The 16,101-nt window shown below is 36.0% G+C and overlaps 1 protein-coding gene across 4 annotated transcripts in view; it reads left to right on the forward strand.

The window, feature by feature from the left end:
• PIAS1 (protein inhibitor of activated STAT 1) overlaps positions 1–16,101 on the forward strand; it is a 114,074-nt gene that overhangs the window by 66,624 nt on the left and 31,349 nt on the right. For all 4 annotated transcript variants that reach the window (XM_026013347.2, XM_072738917.1, XM_026013274.2 and 1 more), the window contains exons 3-7: positions 1,535–1,619; positions 1,879–1,926; positions 5,305–5,395; positions 6,068–6,202; positions 12,725–12,830. In XM_026013347.2, coding sequence (XP_025869132.1) covers positions 1,535–1,619; positions 1,879–1,926; positions 5,305–5,395; positions 6,068–6,202; positions 12,725–12,830 — 465 coding nt within the window. The remainder of the gene's footprint in view (positions 1–1,534; positions 1,620–1,878; positions 1,927–5,304; positions 5,396–6,067; positions 6,203–12,724; positions 12,831–16,101) is intronic.

Consider the following 16,101-nt stretch of genomic DNA (forward strand, 5'->3'; position numbering starts at 1 on the left):
ATCTTTTCCATTTTTTTCTCATCGTGAACATTTATACAGATTTTTCAGCATGGCATACTGCAATTTGGTAGTAATTGTAGAGGAAGTGTTGCTTGCAAGTCAGATTAAACCCTGTTTAAACAAGAGATGGCCAAGTTCAGCTACTTTTTCTTTCTTCTGCATGGGTTTAAATGGCCCAGAGGCCAGGATTTACTTGGTAGTAACTTTTAGTGATTCTTTTGTCCTAGAAAATTACCCTTGAAAAGTACAGTTTAAATAGTTCGGTATTTTTAAGCTGTCATATTCCTTCATTCATTCAGCAATCATTCATTGCTGCTGCTTTTTTTTTTTAAGATATTATTTATTTATTCATGAGATACACAGAGAGAGAGGCAGAGACAAAAGGCAGAGGGAGAAGCAGGCTCCAGGCTGGGAACCTGACATGGGACTTGATCCCAGGTCTCCAGGAGCACGCCCTGGGCTGAAGGTGGTGCTAAACTGCTGAGCCACTGGGCTGCACATTCATTGCTTCTTTAAAGCCCAAGCACTGAGGAAACCTTAGTGCTTATTTTTAAAATATATACGTAACTGGTATAAGCCAATAGAATTGTTGTTCACAGCAGTATACTGTAGGAATCCCTACTCTTACACAGACCAGTCCTTGCTTGCCTGCTCTCTCGTTCTTTTCTTTCTCCCTACTTCCCCTTTCCCTCCCTTTTTTTTTTTTTTTTAAGATTTATTTATTTATTTATGAGAGACAGAGGGAGAGAGGCAGAGACACAGGCAGAGGGAGAAGCAGGCTCCATGCAGGGAGCCCGACGTGGGACTCAATCCCAGGTCTCCAGGATCACGCCCTGGCCCAAAGGCAGGTGCTAAACCGCCGAGCCACCCAGGGATCCCTTTCCCTCCCTTTCTTCCTCTCTTCATTCCCTTCCTTCCCCTCTTTTTGTAACTCTTTCCTCCTTTGAGATAGTGACCATAGGCAGATTTTGAAATCAAATCAGATGATCTAAGTTTGGGAGAAACTATGTATGATATTCACTGTATAAGCACTTGCATGATATAGTTAGGCAGAAGATGATAAAATTCTTATTTTGCCTTGAAGACCAAATGTCACTTCACCTGTGCAGCTCTCCAGATGGGTATGTTTGTTACTTAGCTCAAGAACCATGTTATCTTTAAATGAGTTTATATTTTTCTATTTTAAATAAAATTAAGATAAGCATGTTTTTATACAAGTGTGCTTTTTATTTAGATGAACCCATTTATATGATTAGATAATTTTTGATTAGTGTTTCTTTGATTATGTGTTTTCTGAATTTGAATCCTGATATGGCTTTTGGAATTAGCCATTTTGGTGCTATTTCTGTTACATTACAACTGGCACATTTCTTACTTTTCAGTACTTTAATTGCCTTGTTATCTAAACTCTAGAATACATTCCAGTTAATTAAAGTCATGTCAATGATTGGGCTTGGCTTGTTTTTTTCTTGCTGTTATGTTCTTTATTGATGAATTTGAAGGTAATTAAAAGTATAATTCTTTTCTTCTTTAGCATCAGACAACAGTCAGCGCTTTCGAGAAACCTGTTTTGCATTTGCATTGACACCACAACAAGTGCAGCAAATCAGTAGTTCCATGTAAGTTCTATTCAAGTGTAACTTGCATTTTAGCCTTTGAAACCAGTAATGTGTATAAAGTGATTTTTTATATGTGTATGTATTGGGGGAGCATTAGTGTCATGCAAATATTAGTATTGAATATACTATTATAGTGTTAGTTATCCAAAGAACAGTTAGATCTCTGATAATTTGAAAAACTTATGGAATAACAGTGTCTTTGAATCAGCTTTCATGAGCATATTTTCTAAATAATTGTAGTTCTTACTGTCTTTTCTAGGGATATTTCTGGGACCAAATGTGACTTCACAGTGCAGGTCCAGTTAAGGTACAGTGTCACCTATAGTATATATCCAATGTTTAAAATTTAATATTTCTTAAATATTTTAAAAGATTATGTAGTTTTCAATAAGTATATTGAAAATATTGGGTTTAGATGTTTGGGTGAGGGAAGACCTTCTCCTGTTATGAAATATCCTAATTTTTATCCAGTTTACATTTTAATATAACAAATCATGTGCCATATATCTAACCGTGTGTCTCCATTTTGGTTGCCTCTAGATGATTGAGAAGCTCCAGCTAATGTTATATTTAAATGATATGATAGTGTGGGTTCTCTAAAACTACTCTTTTTGTGATAGTGCAAATGCTTTATCTGTATGGATGACAAACCACTGTAAATAAGGGACTAGTACTTAGGTTAAGTTTACAGTGTCTCACAGACTAACAAAAACCAAAACAGTTTAATTTGCTTTGCTCTGTATTTTAAGTCATTAATTTAAAAACACTGTTCTAGATTTCACGAGACGTCTCTTGATAGTTTTGCAAAGATGAATGGAAAATTTTCCAGTATAGATTCACAATTTCCCCTTATTCATTTTCTTTTCTTAGCTCATTTTTTCTAAGGCTATCTAAGATTTCTTTTTATGTTAATATGTCTGTCTTATATAAACCATCTTATGGTACTTTTTTTACCCCATGACTATCCCTGTGGGAACCAAACTGCTCCACAGTAGTCTTGTCGCAATAGAAATAGAAGAGGAAGTACAAGACAGTTGTTTTCCTCAATAACCTATTTTCCCTAAAGTGGGAAGGATAAGTCAAATATCCCAGTCTCAATAATTGGATCTGAAGATGTGCGTATAAATAATAAATACATTAGGAAATCAGAAAGAGAATAAAGCGCCTGCTCATTGCTTCAGGGAATGTGAAAACCTCTGATCTTGGTTTAAAAATTGAGTGATGAAAACAGTGAGAAAGCAGAGGAGAGGTTGAAGTCTTGATTTTAGGGGGCACTGACAAAGATGTTCCTATGTAAAAGGTGCTTTATCCTCTGTCAGAGGCAGAATATGATAATGACTGAATAAAGGACTAAAGTATGATGCCTTCATAATTATATATTGCTGTAATTTTGCTTACTTCCCACATCAGCAGTTTATATTTTGGTCATACTGATACATGACTTTATTGTTTCAAACAGTGGATTTTATTATGTTTTTTAAGATTTTATTTATTTATTCATGAGAGACACAGAGAGCGAGGCAGAGACATAGGCTGAGGGAGAAGCCGGCTCCTCATAGGGAGCCCATTGTGGGACTCCATCCCAGGACCAGGTATTATGCCCTGAACCAAAGGCAGATGCTCAGTCACTAAGTCATCCAAATGCCCCTCAAACGGTGGGTTTTAAACTGTTGCTTGGAGCCACTCTTAGGAGTCTGTGCTGGGACCCTCACTCCCCCCAACACTCACACACTCTGTCTGAACCACGGTAGTAGTGCTGCTTAGATAATCTTTTGCTTCTGGGTTAGTTTTCATTTAAAGAAAGAATCCCAAGACTAAAAGAAAGTTTGAAAACCATAGATCTAGAACAAATGATCTAGTTCCTGTCTTCAATATTTTATATTGATATATATATATGCATTCTTTAATGCAGCAACAGGTATGGTTCATATTCCAAAGGAACGTCTTCTTTCTAGGATAGATCAGCTCTCTGTTTCATAGGTTCTGAGGGAATCTTGGTAGTTAAAAATGGTTTAGCCATTTTCAGTTCAAATTTATCTCCAGAACTTGATGAAAAAAGAACCATTTTGTATTATATTTGGTAATTGTTAGGCAGTCTTTGCGTTTTGATAAAATGGTTATTTTTCATCTCAGCCCCCTTACCCTTATTAACTAGGTCTACAATCCCCATGTATTATTTAAGTTGGGAGTGTATACCTATCTATTATGCTAATTATAAATTTTATCTAAAGCATGAAAATAAATTTGGTCAGAATTAGGTTCAGTGTTCTATTAGATTCCTACTCTGTTCTCATTTATGTACCTGTTTTCCCTCCCCATCCCCATGAACTCCTTCACAGCAACTTTCTACTATTCCTCTTTTTTTTTTCTTTTCCCTTTAGTTTGTTAGAGTGGCTTCGATTTTCACCTTTTACTTAATTGAATAGGAATCAACTTGTCATATAAATCATTCTTTTCTATAGCTTCAGGCAGCCAGAATCCATGTTTTAAATTTATCACTGCATTGGAATAATTTATTAAAAACATGGTGCCACCCTCTTACTGTTGCAGTATAAATAATTGGCCTGTAATAGGTTTTGCTGGGCTTAGAGATGATCCTGTGAGCTTTGACATCTGTGTTGTTATGTATATTTCAAGAAAATCTTTGTACATCTACTGATTCTTAACCCTTTTATGTGTCATTATCCATTTGAGAATCTGATAGAAGCTAAAGATTGCTTCCCCATATAGATGAATATATATATGTACATAGAAAATTGTCCCAATTTGTAGATCCTCCCATACACAGATTCCACAGCCAACAGGTCGACTTTACACTGTAGATGAAGGAAGATGTTTGTGTATAATAAATATTTCACAGAATTCCAGTAGGGTTCTTCTTAACATATAACTCAAAGATGCTGTGAATATTCTGTAAAGGTAGGATGAGCCTCAGCTGTATATTGCGATTAAGGAAGTTATTAAAATATCTTAAATAGCAAATTAATAATTTACTTCTTTATCTGTGTAAGCATGAGCAGAGTGAGAATGTACAAATTATGTAGCCATCCATAGTTTTCCAAAAAGATTATGCATTTAATTTAGAAATTAATGTTTTCATGAGTTTATATTAATAGTATTTTAAATGTATGTGGATAGAGTACAAATAATGTTATTTTTCAACACCTTCAATTCTCAGGGAATAATGGAGTACCTTAGCTTAGTGGAAAGAATTTGGTCTTAGGGATGGATTTACAGTATTTTCAGTATATTATGCTGAGAACCAAAAAAATGAATGTTTTATAAGTTTGGGAGTTACTGTGTATTATATCTCCCTCTTAGAAAATTACAGTGCATGTTACCCTAGCTCTGAAATGTTCTATATTTAGATAACTTAATTTTTTATTCAGAATTTCTTTAATTTTTCCATTACAGAACCTTTATTTTCCTTCCTAGAACATGCTTAAGCAAATGATTGGATATATTATGACAACTGTAGGTTGATAGTCGTGATCACTGAAACTCTACATTGATAGGATTATTTATTTTCAATTTGTTTAAATGTGCTTATTCATCATGGGACATGGCTAGCTTTAGTAGTTTTGGTTGTGTTGTTAAGTTTGACAACCTTTTAGATTAGCTATTGAACAGAAATATTGAGGTCATCCTTTAATAAAGGAAGTTAAATTTGTCCTTTATTGTTTAGGTTTTGTTTATCAGAAACCAGTTGTCCACAAGAAGATCATTTCCCACCCAATCTTTGTGTGAAAGTGAATACAAAACCTTGCAGCCTCCCGGTAAGTCCTAAAAGCTGTTTTTTAAATGCATTGCCAACATAGCTATCAAATAAGTCATGACAGCTGTTGTTAATCATAGTTTTTCACTAAGAAAACATCTTTATTTTTGATGTATATTCATGTGACTACGTGAGACACTTGAACCAGCTTTGTATAATTAACAGCTGTGACATTAGCTGTGGAGACAAAGTCTAGGACTTGGAGTTGGGTGTGGTGGTTTTAGTGTTATACTAGATTTTAGGGGACGAGAAGTTGTTTCACCAAAACCTCAGTGGTACACTGTGAATATGGAAGCCTACGGTAGAATAGGGGAGGGATGCTGGGTCTTTTTTGGGGGGGTGGGGGGGAATCCTGGGTCTTAGAGAACAAGAGTGCAGGATATTACTGGTCACCTTTAAAATGTTTCTTATATAGTTATCCAAGTTCTTGATGAATTCATCCTGATTCTTAAGTTTTAGAGATTTGTAAATTCTATTGCCAGTATTATTCTCAGGCTTACTATATAATGAGACTGTAGGATTGTTTAGGGAAACAGGCTTACAGATATTTGCTCCTTTGCTTTTTAATGAAAATATTCATGTTTTCCAGTATGTAGAGAGGGAGTATTTTGTTTGTTTGCTTTAGGAATGGAAGTTGAAATGATTGTGGAAATAAATGATATTTCATCCTTAGGGTTATCTTCCACCTACAAAAAATGGTGTGGAACCAAAGCGACCCAGCCGACCAATTAATATCACCTCACTTGTCCGATTGTCCACAACAGTACCAAACACCATTGTTGTTTCTTGGACTGCAGAAATTGGAAGAGTAAGTAGATTTTTATTTCTACTAAATTTTAGTAGTATAAAGGAAGGGTTAATCTCCATGGCTACCTGAGCTTTGTATGTAAATGATATTGTAAAATGAGTTGCAAAAGGATTTATTTTTGTCTCAAAATGAATTTTCAACATGTTCCCATTTAAAAAATGGGATCATGCAGTGTTCGTTCTTTTATAACCTGATCCTTTCACTCAGCAATTTATCATGAACGTCTTTTTATGTCATTACATGTTCATCTGCATGATTTCTAATGGCTAGATCATAATCCAGTATGAGTATGCCATAATTTAGTATATTCCCTATTGTTGAGCAGTTAGTGGATTTATTGATTGATTCATTGTTGTTTCAGAGACGATCCTAGTAGCTACAGCTTTGCATACATACATCATAGTTCCCTTACATTCCCAGAAGTGGAATTGCTGAGTCAAAGAGCATGCAGAATTTTAAGAAATGTTGTATACTTTGACAGATTGCCTTACCAGAAGATGTACAAATTTATTCTCTGACTTTCAGTGTTTGTGTGTCTCTTGACCCATACCCTGTCAATACTTTTATCTTCTTTAGAATCTTTACCAAGGTTAGTAGGTAAATAAAAGCAGCATGTTGCTCTGATTAGTGCTCCTTTTGTTACTACTAAGATTGATGAACATATTTTGTCAGTTGTGATTTATATTTTAAAACTATATATTTATTTTTATTTCTCTATTGCTCTTATTCTTATTTATGAATTCTTTATATATTAAGACTTCTTTCACATGTTATAAATATTTGTTTCCAATATATTTGCTTTTTACTTTTCTTTATGTGATTGTTTAATGTTTAGAGGACTTAAATTATTATAGAGCCAGTTTTTAATCTTTTTTTTTTTTTTTTTTTTGTAGTCTTTCCTCCTCAGTCCCCATCACACTTAAGTCTGTCTGCCCTTCTCAGGCTTACATAAATATTTATTTTTATTTTCTTCTAGACTTTTAAGGTTTTTTGTTTAATCTTTTAAACATTTAATCGATTGTAAGTTATGTATGGTGTGAAATAAGAACTTACATTTTTTAGATAGCCAGTTGGTCTAACACTATTACCTAAACAAATGCTGATTCAAAAGCCATCATTACTATGTATTTGATTTTTATTTATCCTGTGTTTCTGAATTTGTTCTATATTGTTTCTATATTTTGTATTGTCTTGCATTCTGTTTCTGGGATAATTTCAGAATGTTTTTGCTTATTTCAGTTTTATCCTGTGAGCTCATGTCTATTCATTAATTCATTTGAAATGCATTGAATGCTTATAGTACGCCACACACTGTATTGAAAACTGGGAGTACCATAGTGAGAAAAGAAAGTCCTAATGCTTTTAGAGCCTGAGATCTGGGGCCAAGTGGTCAAAAACAAAAAGGTGAACATACTTATTAGAAGGACTATGAAGGAGAAGTGTGCGGTGATTTTTATAGTATATTAAAGGGTACTTTGGGGGTGCCTGGTTGGCTCAGGTCATGGTCCCAAGGTTCTGGGATTGAGTCCCCCCTCAGGGAGCCTGCTTCTCCCTCTGCCTCTGTCTCTGCATCTCTCTCTCTGTGTGTGTCTCTCATGAATAAATAAATAAAATCTTTTTTAAAATAAAAAGAGTACTTTGAACTAGGGAGAGCTCAGGTGGGGCTTCCCTGAGGAAGTAGTGACTGATACAAGAGTTAAGGGTAGAAGGAAGCAGTTTGGGTGAAAGTTTCAGAGGACACAACCACAGAGAGCCACAGACAGCCTTGTGGCACAGGGGTGAGCATGGTTCTTTTCAGGAAACTGAGAGGGAGCCACTGGGGCTAGAGTGCAGAGAGTAGGGAAGACCAGTGCACAGGATGAGGCTACAGAAGTGAGAAAGGGCTGAGCCAGGCAGGGCCTGTGAGGTAATGTTAAGGATGTTCTCTTTCTCCGTGAGAATTTTGTGGTAGTATATTTCTGTTTATAAAAGATTATTCTTCAGAGTGGTAAACAGTTTGAATGGAGGCCAGAATCCTGCAGAGCAGTCATGTCTTCCAGTCACGGCTTCGAGCAAGCTATCACTGAAGTATTAGTAGCAGAGAGCATGTGTTAGCCTGAAGACGTGGCAGTGGGGATGGAGAGAAGTCACGGGTCGGGTTGGTAGGACTGAGAGAGAAATTACAAATAGGAGCTGAGGGACCAGGAAGTGTCAAGGATGACTCCTGGGTTTCTGTTTGGAGTGAGAAGGTGAATAATAATATTGCTAAGATAGAGGAGACAATGAAAAAGGATTGAGTTTAGGTGTGTATTTTTGTCATTGCTTTGGAGGACTAGATGGAGATAATCACGAGTTCAGTTTTGAAGCTTTTGTGTTTGAGATGCCTGGGAGATATTCTGAATAGGCAATTGATAATAAGCTGAGAGGCTAAGTTTGGGCTAGAGAAGAAAATATGAGCTGAGAGTGAGGGAGGCTGTGAGGAGAGCGGGAGTATTGGAAGAGTAATTACAGAGAGGGAGCCGGATTTCCCTGCATTGCTCCCCCAAATCTTTCTATGAATTGGAAAGAGATTGTTTTAAATTTGTATATTAAGTTAGGGAGGATTAATTTATTTGTAGTATTTAGTATTTCCATTCCAGGAACGGTATGTTTCTCCATTTATTCAGAACCTTTTTTATGGGGATCCCTGGGTGGCGCAGCGGTTTGGCGCCTGTCTTTGGCCCAGGGCGCGATCCTGGAGACCCGGGATCGAATCCCACATCGGGCTCCCGGTGCATGGAGCCTGCTTCTCCCTCTGCCTGTGTCTCTGCCTCTCTCTCTCTCTCTCTCTCTCTGTGACTATCATAAATAAAAAAAAAAAAAAAATGAAAAAATAAAGGAAAGCCTTCCAAAAAAAAAAAAAAAAAAAGAACCTTTTTTATGTTCTTCAATAATTTAATAGGTTTCTTCTTATAAATCTTCCATATTTTTTATTAATTCCTATGTTGTTTATTGTTATAGTTGGCTGTTGTCAGATCTTTTTTCTGTTATATTTTCTAAAGAATTTATTTATTGTTGATTTATTTAAAAGCTACTTACAGTCGAATATTTACTTAATAATACCTATGTTCATATATTGTTTCCAACAGCTTTTTAATTGGTTTCTTGGTATTTCCAGGTGGACAGTTTTAAGTTTGAAAAAACGTATTGTTATACACGTAATGATAATCCTAGTACTTATATAATTAATTGTTTTTGTTCTGCTGTGCTGGCTAGAACCTTCAGAACAATGTTAAATAATGGGAGTGTTAGTGGACATGCTCAACTTGGTCCTTATGAAAATGAGAATACTACTAGTGTTACGGAAATAGAATAATACTAATAGTGTTACTATTAATTTTTGACAACTTAATTAGATTAACAATGTACTCCTATATTGCTCTTTTACTGCATATCTTTATGAGACATGGATTTTAAATTTCACCAGAATACTTTCTGACACCTGTCAAGATTATATATTTTTTCCTTTGCCTAATTAATTTGTCACCATCAGGTTTTTGAAATCCTTCTAAATGTTTTACTTCTAGTATACCTTGGGGTTCCCCTTTTTGTCTTCCTTTTTGAAGAAGGTGTTAACAAATGTTTTATTTTGTGCTGGCTTTTTTGCCCATGGGTGAAACTTGTAGCCTACTGGGTATTTACAGTGACCTCTGAAAAAAGACTCCAACTGTGACAGAGGAGGGAGGGAAATATGGTGCTGATATATAGCATAAAAGAAGAGAGGAAAGCCTTTCAAACTTCAGAGAGAAGATGGTATGTTCAGTGATTTGAAGATGGTCTACTAGGTAAGATCTTTGTGTAGACCCCAGTCTACAGGTTGGAGACCTTCTTTTTTGAAGTAAAACATTGAAAGAAAATTGTTCTTTACCAAAGCCCAAAAGATAAGTTATTAGACTGTTTTTCTATCACTAGTTTTAATTTAACTTGTAAAGATACTCTTTGTGTAGGATCTCTTACTGTTTGGGGGATTAACTTGTGTTATTAGTTAGCACTGAGAAATGTTAAAAATATATCCCCAAAGGAAATAGAAGAGTTAGTGTTAGCTAAAGCTAAGGTGACAGTCATATTACAATAAGTGTGTCAAATCAACACATTGTACACCTTAAACTTACACAGTGTTATGTCATTTATATCTCAATTCTTTTTTTTTTTTTTTTTTAGGATTTTATTTATTTATTCATGAGAGACACATAGAGAGACTCAGAGACACAGGTAGATAGAGGGAGAAGCAGGCTCCATGCAGAGAGCCCAATGTGGGACTCAATCCCTGGACTCCAGGGTCACGCCCTGGGCCGAAGGCAGGCACTAAACCGCTGAGCCATCCAGGGATCCCCTATATCTCAATTCTTAAAAGACAATAATATTTTTTAAAAAAACAGAACCAGTACAGTGCTTGAAGGAAACAAGTGAACTATATTGTAACTTCTTATCCTACTTCAGGATAATCACTGCATTTAGCATTTATTAAACTCTCATAGTTTATAGAAAAGTTATTTAGATACTGGTATAGAGGACATTTAATGAGTAAATTATATCTTAATTGTGGAGAAAATGTCCTGTGAACTTGATAGACAGTTTTGAAGACTTTTGAGAAGGCATTTGACAAAAACATCAGTGTAATGCAATATTTATGAGTAGTTGGAATTAAGTAGTACTTTGAAGAGTTAGCAGAAACAATATATCATCTACTTAGAAGAGAGAACATAGTACCGTGAAAGTTTGGGGTTTTTTGCTCGGAATCTCTTTCAAGTGATGTAAAATTGAATTCTGTATTATCAGTACAAGTGGCATTTGTTAATACCTGACTTTTTTTTTTTTTTTTTTGATGCTGCTGCTGCTGCTGCTTTTAAAAATTTGGTTACATGTTTCAACTAGAGCGAACATACCTTTTCACTGAACTTGTAGTTGTGGTTTCTACTTGATCTCTCCTTAAAAAGTTATAAAAAGCCTGAGGGGAATTTCTAGTACTAAAGATTCAAGCTGTCAGTACATAATTTCACAGTGTTAATTAGCATTTCTCCAGTTTCTATCATACTCATAACATTAATCAAATAAATAAAAAAGGTGAATAAGGGTTTTTTTCCCCCCAGAGGAAGTCTTTTAGTTTTATATTAGATTGGTGTGTTGTATGCTCTAAAATTTAGGCAAGTTTGAAGGTTCTTTGTAAATTAGCTTTTTTGACACTTCCTTTTTTTCCCCAGAAAATATGTAACACCTGAACATGGATAGGTTTCTGAATTCTAAATGAAAATTTGGCCTTCCAGAGGATACTGTAGGATATTTTCTCTTGTCGTTAAAGAGGGGAATGCTTTTTTGAAAAGTCTGAAATTTGTAGTATACATTGGACTAGGTTAGAAGGGTCAAAGCAAACAAGATGTGTGAAAGCAAGAACTAGAGAACTCCACTAGCCATGACCCTTAAGTCCATTGTCCTGACTTACATACTCTTTCTTCCTGGGTTCTAGTGCCAGCTCTGCCACCAAGCGGATGAATGATAATGAGCAAATGACATATCTTTTTATGCCTCTTTTTCATGAACTCTTTACTTAGAAAAATACTTATCCTCCCCATCTCATATAGGCCTTCTGTGAGGTTTAAATTAAGTAGATAGTATATGTTAAGAGGGCTTCAGAAACTTTATGTAGCTGTGAGCTAGAAGGTGGCAGTGCTTTTCCTTTTGCTTCCTTCCAAATCTCTTGATCTTCCTCTTGATCCCAACACCAAATGGAAAGTGGGCCTTCTCATTTGGAGCTCACTCTCTCGTATCCTTAATAAGCCTCAGCCCCTTTTCTTCCTCTGATCCAGTCATGTACCCTTCACTCTGCCTTGACTTATTAACTATTTTCTTTGTTCCCTTCTTCTGCTACCATCTACTCTACCAGTCCTCTGCTGGTAATGGATACTCATCTATTCATTAGCCAAACCAGCAGCTTCTCTTTGAGAATCTTTAATATTCCCTCTCATTGTGATAATGGCTCACATAGGGTCTTTCAAAACTAGTTCGAGGTATAAAGAGAGATTTGATGGTATAGATTAGGAAGCCAATCTAATTTATAATTTTTAAATAGCTACTATTTTAGATCTATCTATTACTTACTAAATGTGGTTTATAGTGACTTTGACATCCTATTGGCCTTGGTTTATATTTAGTTTTAACAGTGTTTTTTTTATATAGTGCCTCAGGTTGATTAGCTTCAAGTGTAAGTAGCCGGGTAATATAGAAGCATGACAGGCCTGGCTTTATTGCTTGAAAGTTGCAAAATTCTTTTACTTCTTTATACCTACCTTTCCTCGTCCATAAAAGTAGGTTTATGACCACCTCAGCAGCTTTTTGATTAGGACCAAATTAATTCCTGTTTGTGAAAACACCTGATAGTACCTGGCCACACAGTAGGTGTTTTAACAAGTGTTAGTTTTCTTTCCCTATCATTGTGGGATTAAAATAGATGTACTATTTACTTATATATGTTGTTTTTCTACATCTTTTTTTTTTTTTTTTTTCCAGAACTATTCCATGGCAGTGTATCTTGTAAAACAGTTGTCCTCAACAGTTCTTCTTCAGAGGTTACGAGCAAAGGGAATAAGGAATCCGGATCATTCTAGAGCTTTAAGTACGTATGATAAACTTATTTCATTTATGCAGCTGAACTATTCCGGTAAAGGTTAGGGTAGTAAATTTTCAAAAAAATAAATTTCTTTTTTCACTAGAGCTTGTCATAGAAGATTCAAAACTCTGAAAACTTGTTTTCTGCACAAAGTAAATCAAGACTTAGAAGTAGTTTTAATCTTTGTTATGACCTATATTTTATAGTCTCTGTTTTACTGACCTTAAGATTAACATTAGGAAGCCAGTAAATGAATACAGAAGAATATTTTACTAAAACTTCATAAAATAAATAAATGTTTATGGAATCCTAGGAGACAGGAAATTTTGGCATGTATTCCATGAGAGTTATTTTATATTTAAGATTTTTCCAGGAAAAATGTGCAGGGGTATGTGATGATGGTATCCCTACATTAATAAAATAGAAGGAGAGTCAGTGGGATGGTAAAAATAATAACGAAGCAAGTTCTGTTAGTTTTGTAGGCCTTGGACAAGTCACTACTTCTCTGAGTCTCATGTTCCTCATCTGTAACAAGAAGTTGTTACCACATGATTTCTAAAGCTCCTTTAAGTCTAGATTCATAGTTATGAATAACTAGATGGTTCATTTTGTTGTGTAGAATGTGAAATGCAGCAAGGTCTGCAAATTGACCTTTCTGGCCTCAGTTTTTGAGGATGAAGGCCAGAGGTTGGCAGCCTTTCCCAAGAGTTCACCTCTAAGTTCTTCTTTTGTTCTTTTCTTTGTGAGAGATAGATTCTTTATGGATGGATTTGGGGATGGTTCTGTCTCAGGGAACAAAACTTTTACAGGCAGGACTTAGCTCCTCTTTAACAATTCTTTATGTGAGTTGATTAATGAAACCCACTCTCAGATTTGTTGTTAGACACACTCTGGTGAAAAGTACTATAGTAGTAGGGCCAGCTTTCTCTCACTTTCCTCTGTGGCATAGCTTTTATCTTTTTTTTTTTTTTTTCTCTAACCTATTTCTGTGCCAGAGTAAAAGATCCCACTAACTCCAGAATAGCAGTATACTCTCAGTAGTTCATTGAAGGACTTTCTGCATTAAAGGAACTGTTTTTTAGGGGCGGCTGGGTGGCTCAGTCGGTTAAGTGTCTGCCTTGGTGTTAGGTCATGATCCCAGGGTTCTGGGATCAAGCTCCACATTGGGCTCCCTGCTCAGTGGGAAGTTTGCTCCCTCTCCCTCTGCCTACTGCTCCCCCTGCTTTGCTCTCTCTCTATGTCAAATAAATACATAAAAAATCTGAGAGGAAAGAAAAAAAGAAAGAGAAGAAGGAAGGAAGGGAAAAAAAAAAAGAACTCTTTTTAAAATGAAAATAATCCAGAGTCAAGAGGAACATACTTTTGGCTACTGCCTCTGTAGATATTCCTCAAAAGACAGTGGAGAGCTATAATGACAGCCCTGGCTTGGGATCTAGGGGAGAGAAAGCACCAGTTGGCAGAGACAGAGACGAAAACGGATAAGCATCTGCTTTGAAGGAGAATACAAGACAAGAATTTTTCTTTTTTCACACTTGCTGAAGTCCATTCATGGTCATTCTGCTGAAATCTTCGTATTTGCCACATAGCACTAGAATCTCAGCTAATCAGAAAGTGTTATGGAATTATGTGAGCTTGTGTGGAAAAAGTAACACCAACAAATAAGGCAGATGAGGCTATTATTAATAATAGTAGTAGTAGTAAGGCAACTGTTTTTGCTCAAGCTGTTCACTCTTCCCCACTTGTAGTTGAGCACCATCTGGAGGGAGAGTGGGAAGGTGAGCCTAGGATTATTTTATTTTCAGGAAGGAAACACTGTTAGTCACTATTAAGCAGCAAAAACGTCTCATTTCAGAGGCTGTTTATCTTGTCTGTGATACAGTGCTGGAAGTGGAGAGTAGATACAGATTGGGTGGGATTTTTGTAGCAGTTTATATCTTATTTTATTGGCTTGGAGAACCAATAGAACATTAATTTGGATCCTTCCAATAAGACATTCGTTGTAATTGGCTAAAAAAACAGATTATTTGCCTTTATGCTATCTATAAAGAAAGAACATTCTGAATAAATTGATTGTATAATTAAAAGATTATATAAAACAACTTGACAGAAAGAAATGTTGACAGGTTTCTCCAGATATTTTTGAAGAATCAAATTACCTAAAAATATATTCATAGTAAGTTATTCTCAATCTTATCAGTAAATTCTGCTAGCAGAGTTGTATTCATCAAGTCAGGCACTATTATGTTCTTGAAAGAATAAACTTAGTAATATTGAGACTTCTCATAGAGAAATCTACTCTGATTCATTTGATTTAGTAGATTTTTGTTTTGTTTCTGCCTTTGTGAAGAGTTGTCCCCTCTATCACAGAGGCAGCTCTTTACTAGTTTTTGGTCACATTCCTATCTCCTTTCCCTCTTCCCTGCAGCAGTCACTTTAAACCTTGGTCATAGTTTACTCAGACACTACTCTCCGTCAGCCCACTGCCACTGCAAGAAATTGGGGCTATAGGGTGTGAATTCTCCCAACTGTCTATTTCTTCCCTAATCTTAGTGCCACCATAACTGCTTTTTCAACTTATCTATACTTATACCTATCCTTACTTATTCTCTTCAGTCTCAGGAGGAAATGTCCCTTTTTCGGCTCCAAGTTAATCTTTTATTCATTTATTCTTCTCATTCAAGAAATTATATTAAGAGTCTACAGTGTTCCAGGCACAGGAGAATATAGCATTAAGACACACATCGTCTCTGCATCCCTTAGAAGTTTGCAGTCTGGTGGGAAAGACAGAATTAAATGATTGAACAAGTCATTAATGAATTACAGTTGTGACATGTGCCTTGAAGAAGAAAGACAGGGAACTCTGGAGGTAACAACAGAAGAATATAGTCCTCTCTGGTGCTGTGATGTTTATGACAAGACTATAAGGGTGAGGAGGAGTGAAGTCCTAAGATGAGAGGGAGAGAAATGCCAAGAGACAAGGCCTATGGAGCTAGATCAGAGAGAACAGAGGAGGACAGTGTCCATAGAGATAGCCATGGGGGGAGTTCATGCAGAGTGGCATGATCAGATTTGGGCAATAAGATTGCTCTGAAGACTGAATTGAAGAGCGGCTGGACTGACACAGTGAGGCCAGTTAGGAACCTGTTGTCCAGGTAAGAGGTGATAGTGTCTTGAACGTATGTAATCATGCTAGACATAAAAGTTGATGGCTTGAGAACAGTTGAAGGGTAGCAACAGTGGTGAATTACATGTGGTGAGTGAAGGAAAAGGAGAAGTC

The sequence above is a fragment of the Vulpes vulpes genome, chromosome 15 (assembly GCF_048418805.1).
Source record: "Vulpes vulpes isolate BD-2025 chromosome 15, VulVul3, whole genome shotgun sequence".
Taxonomy (NCBI): domain Eukaryota; kingdom Metazoa; phylum Chordata; class Mammalia; order Carnivora; family Canidae; genus Vulpes; species Vulpes vulpes.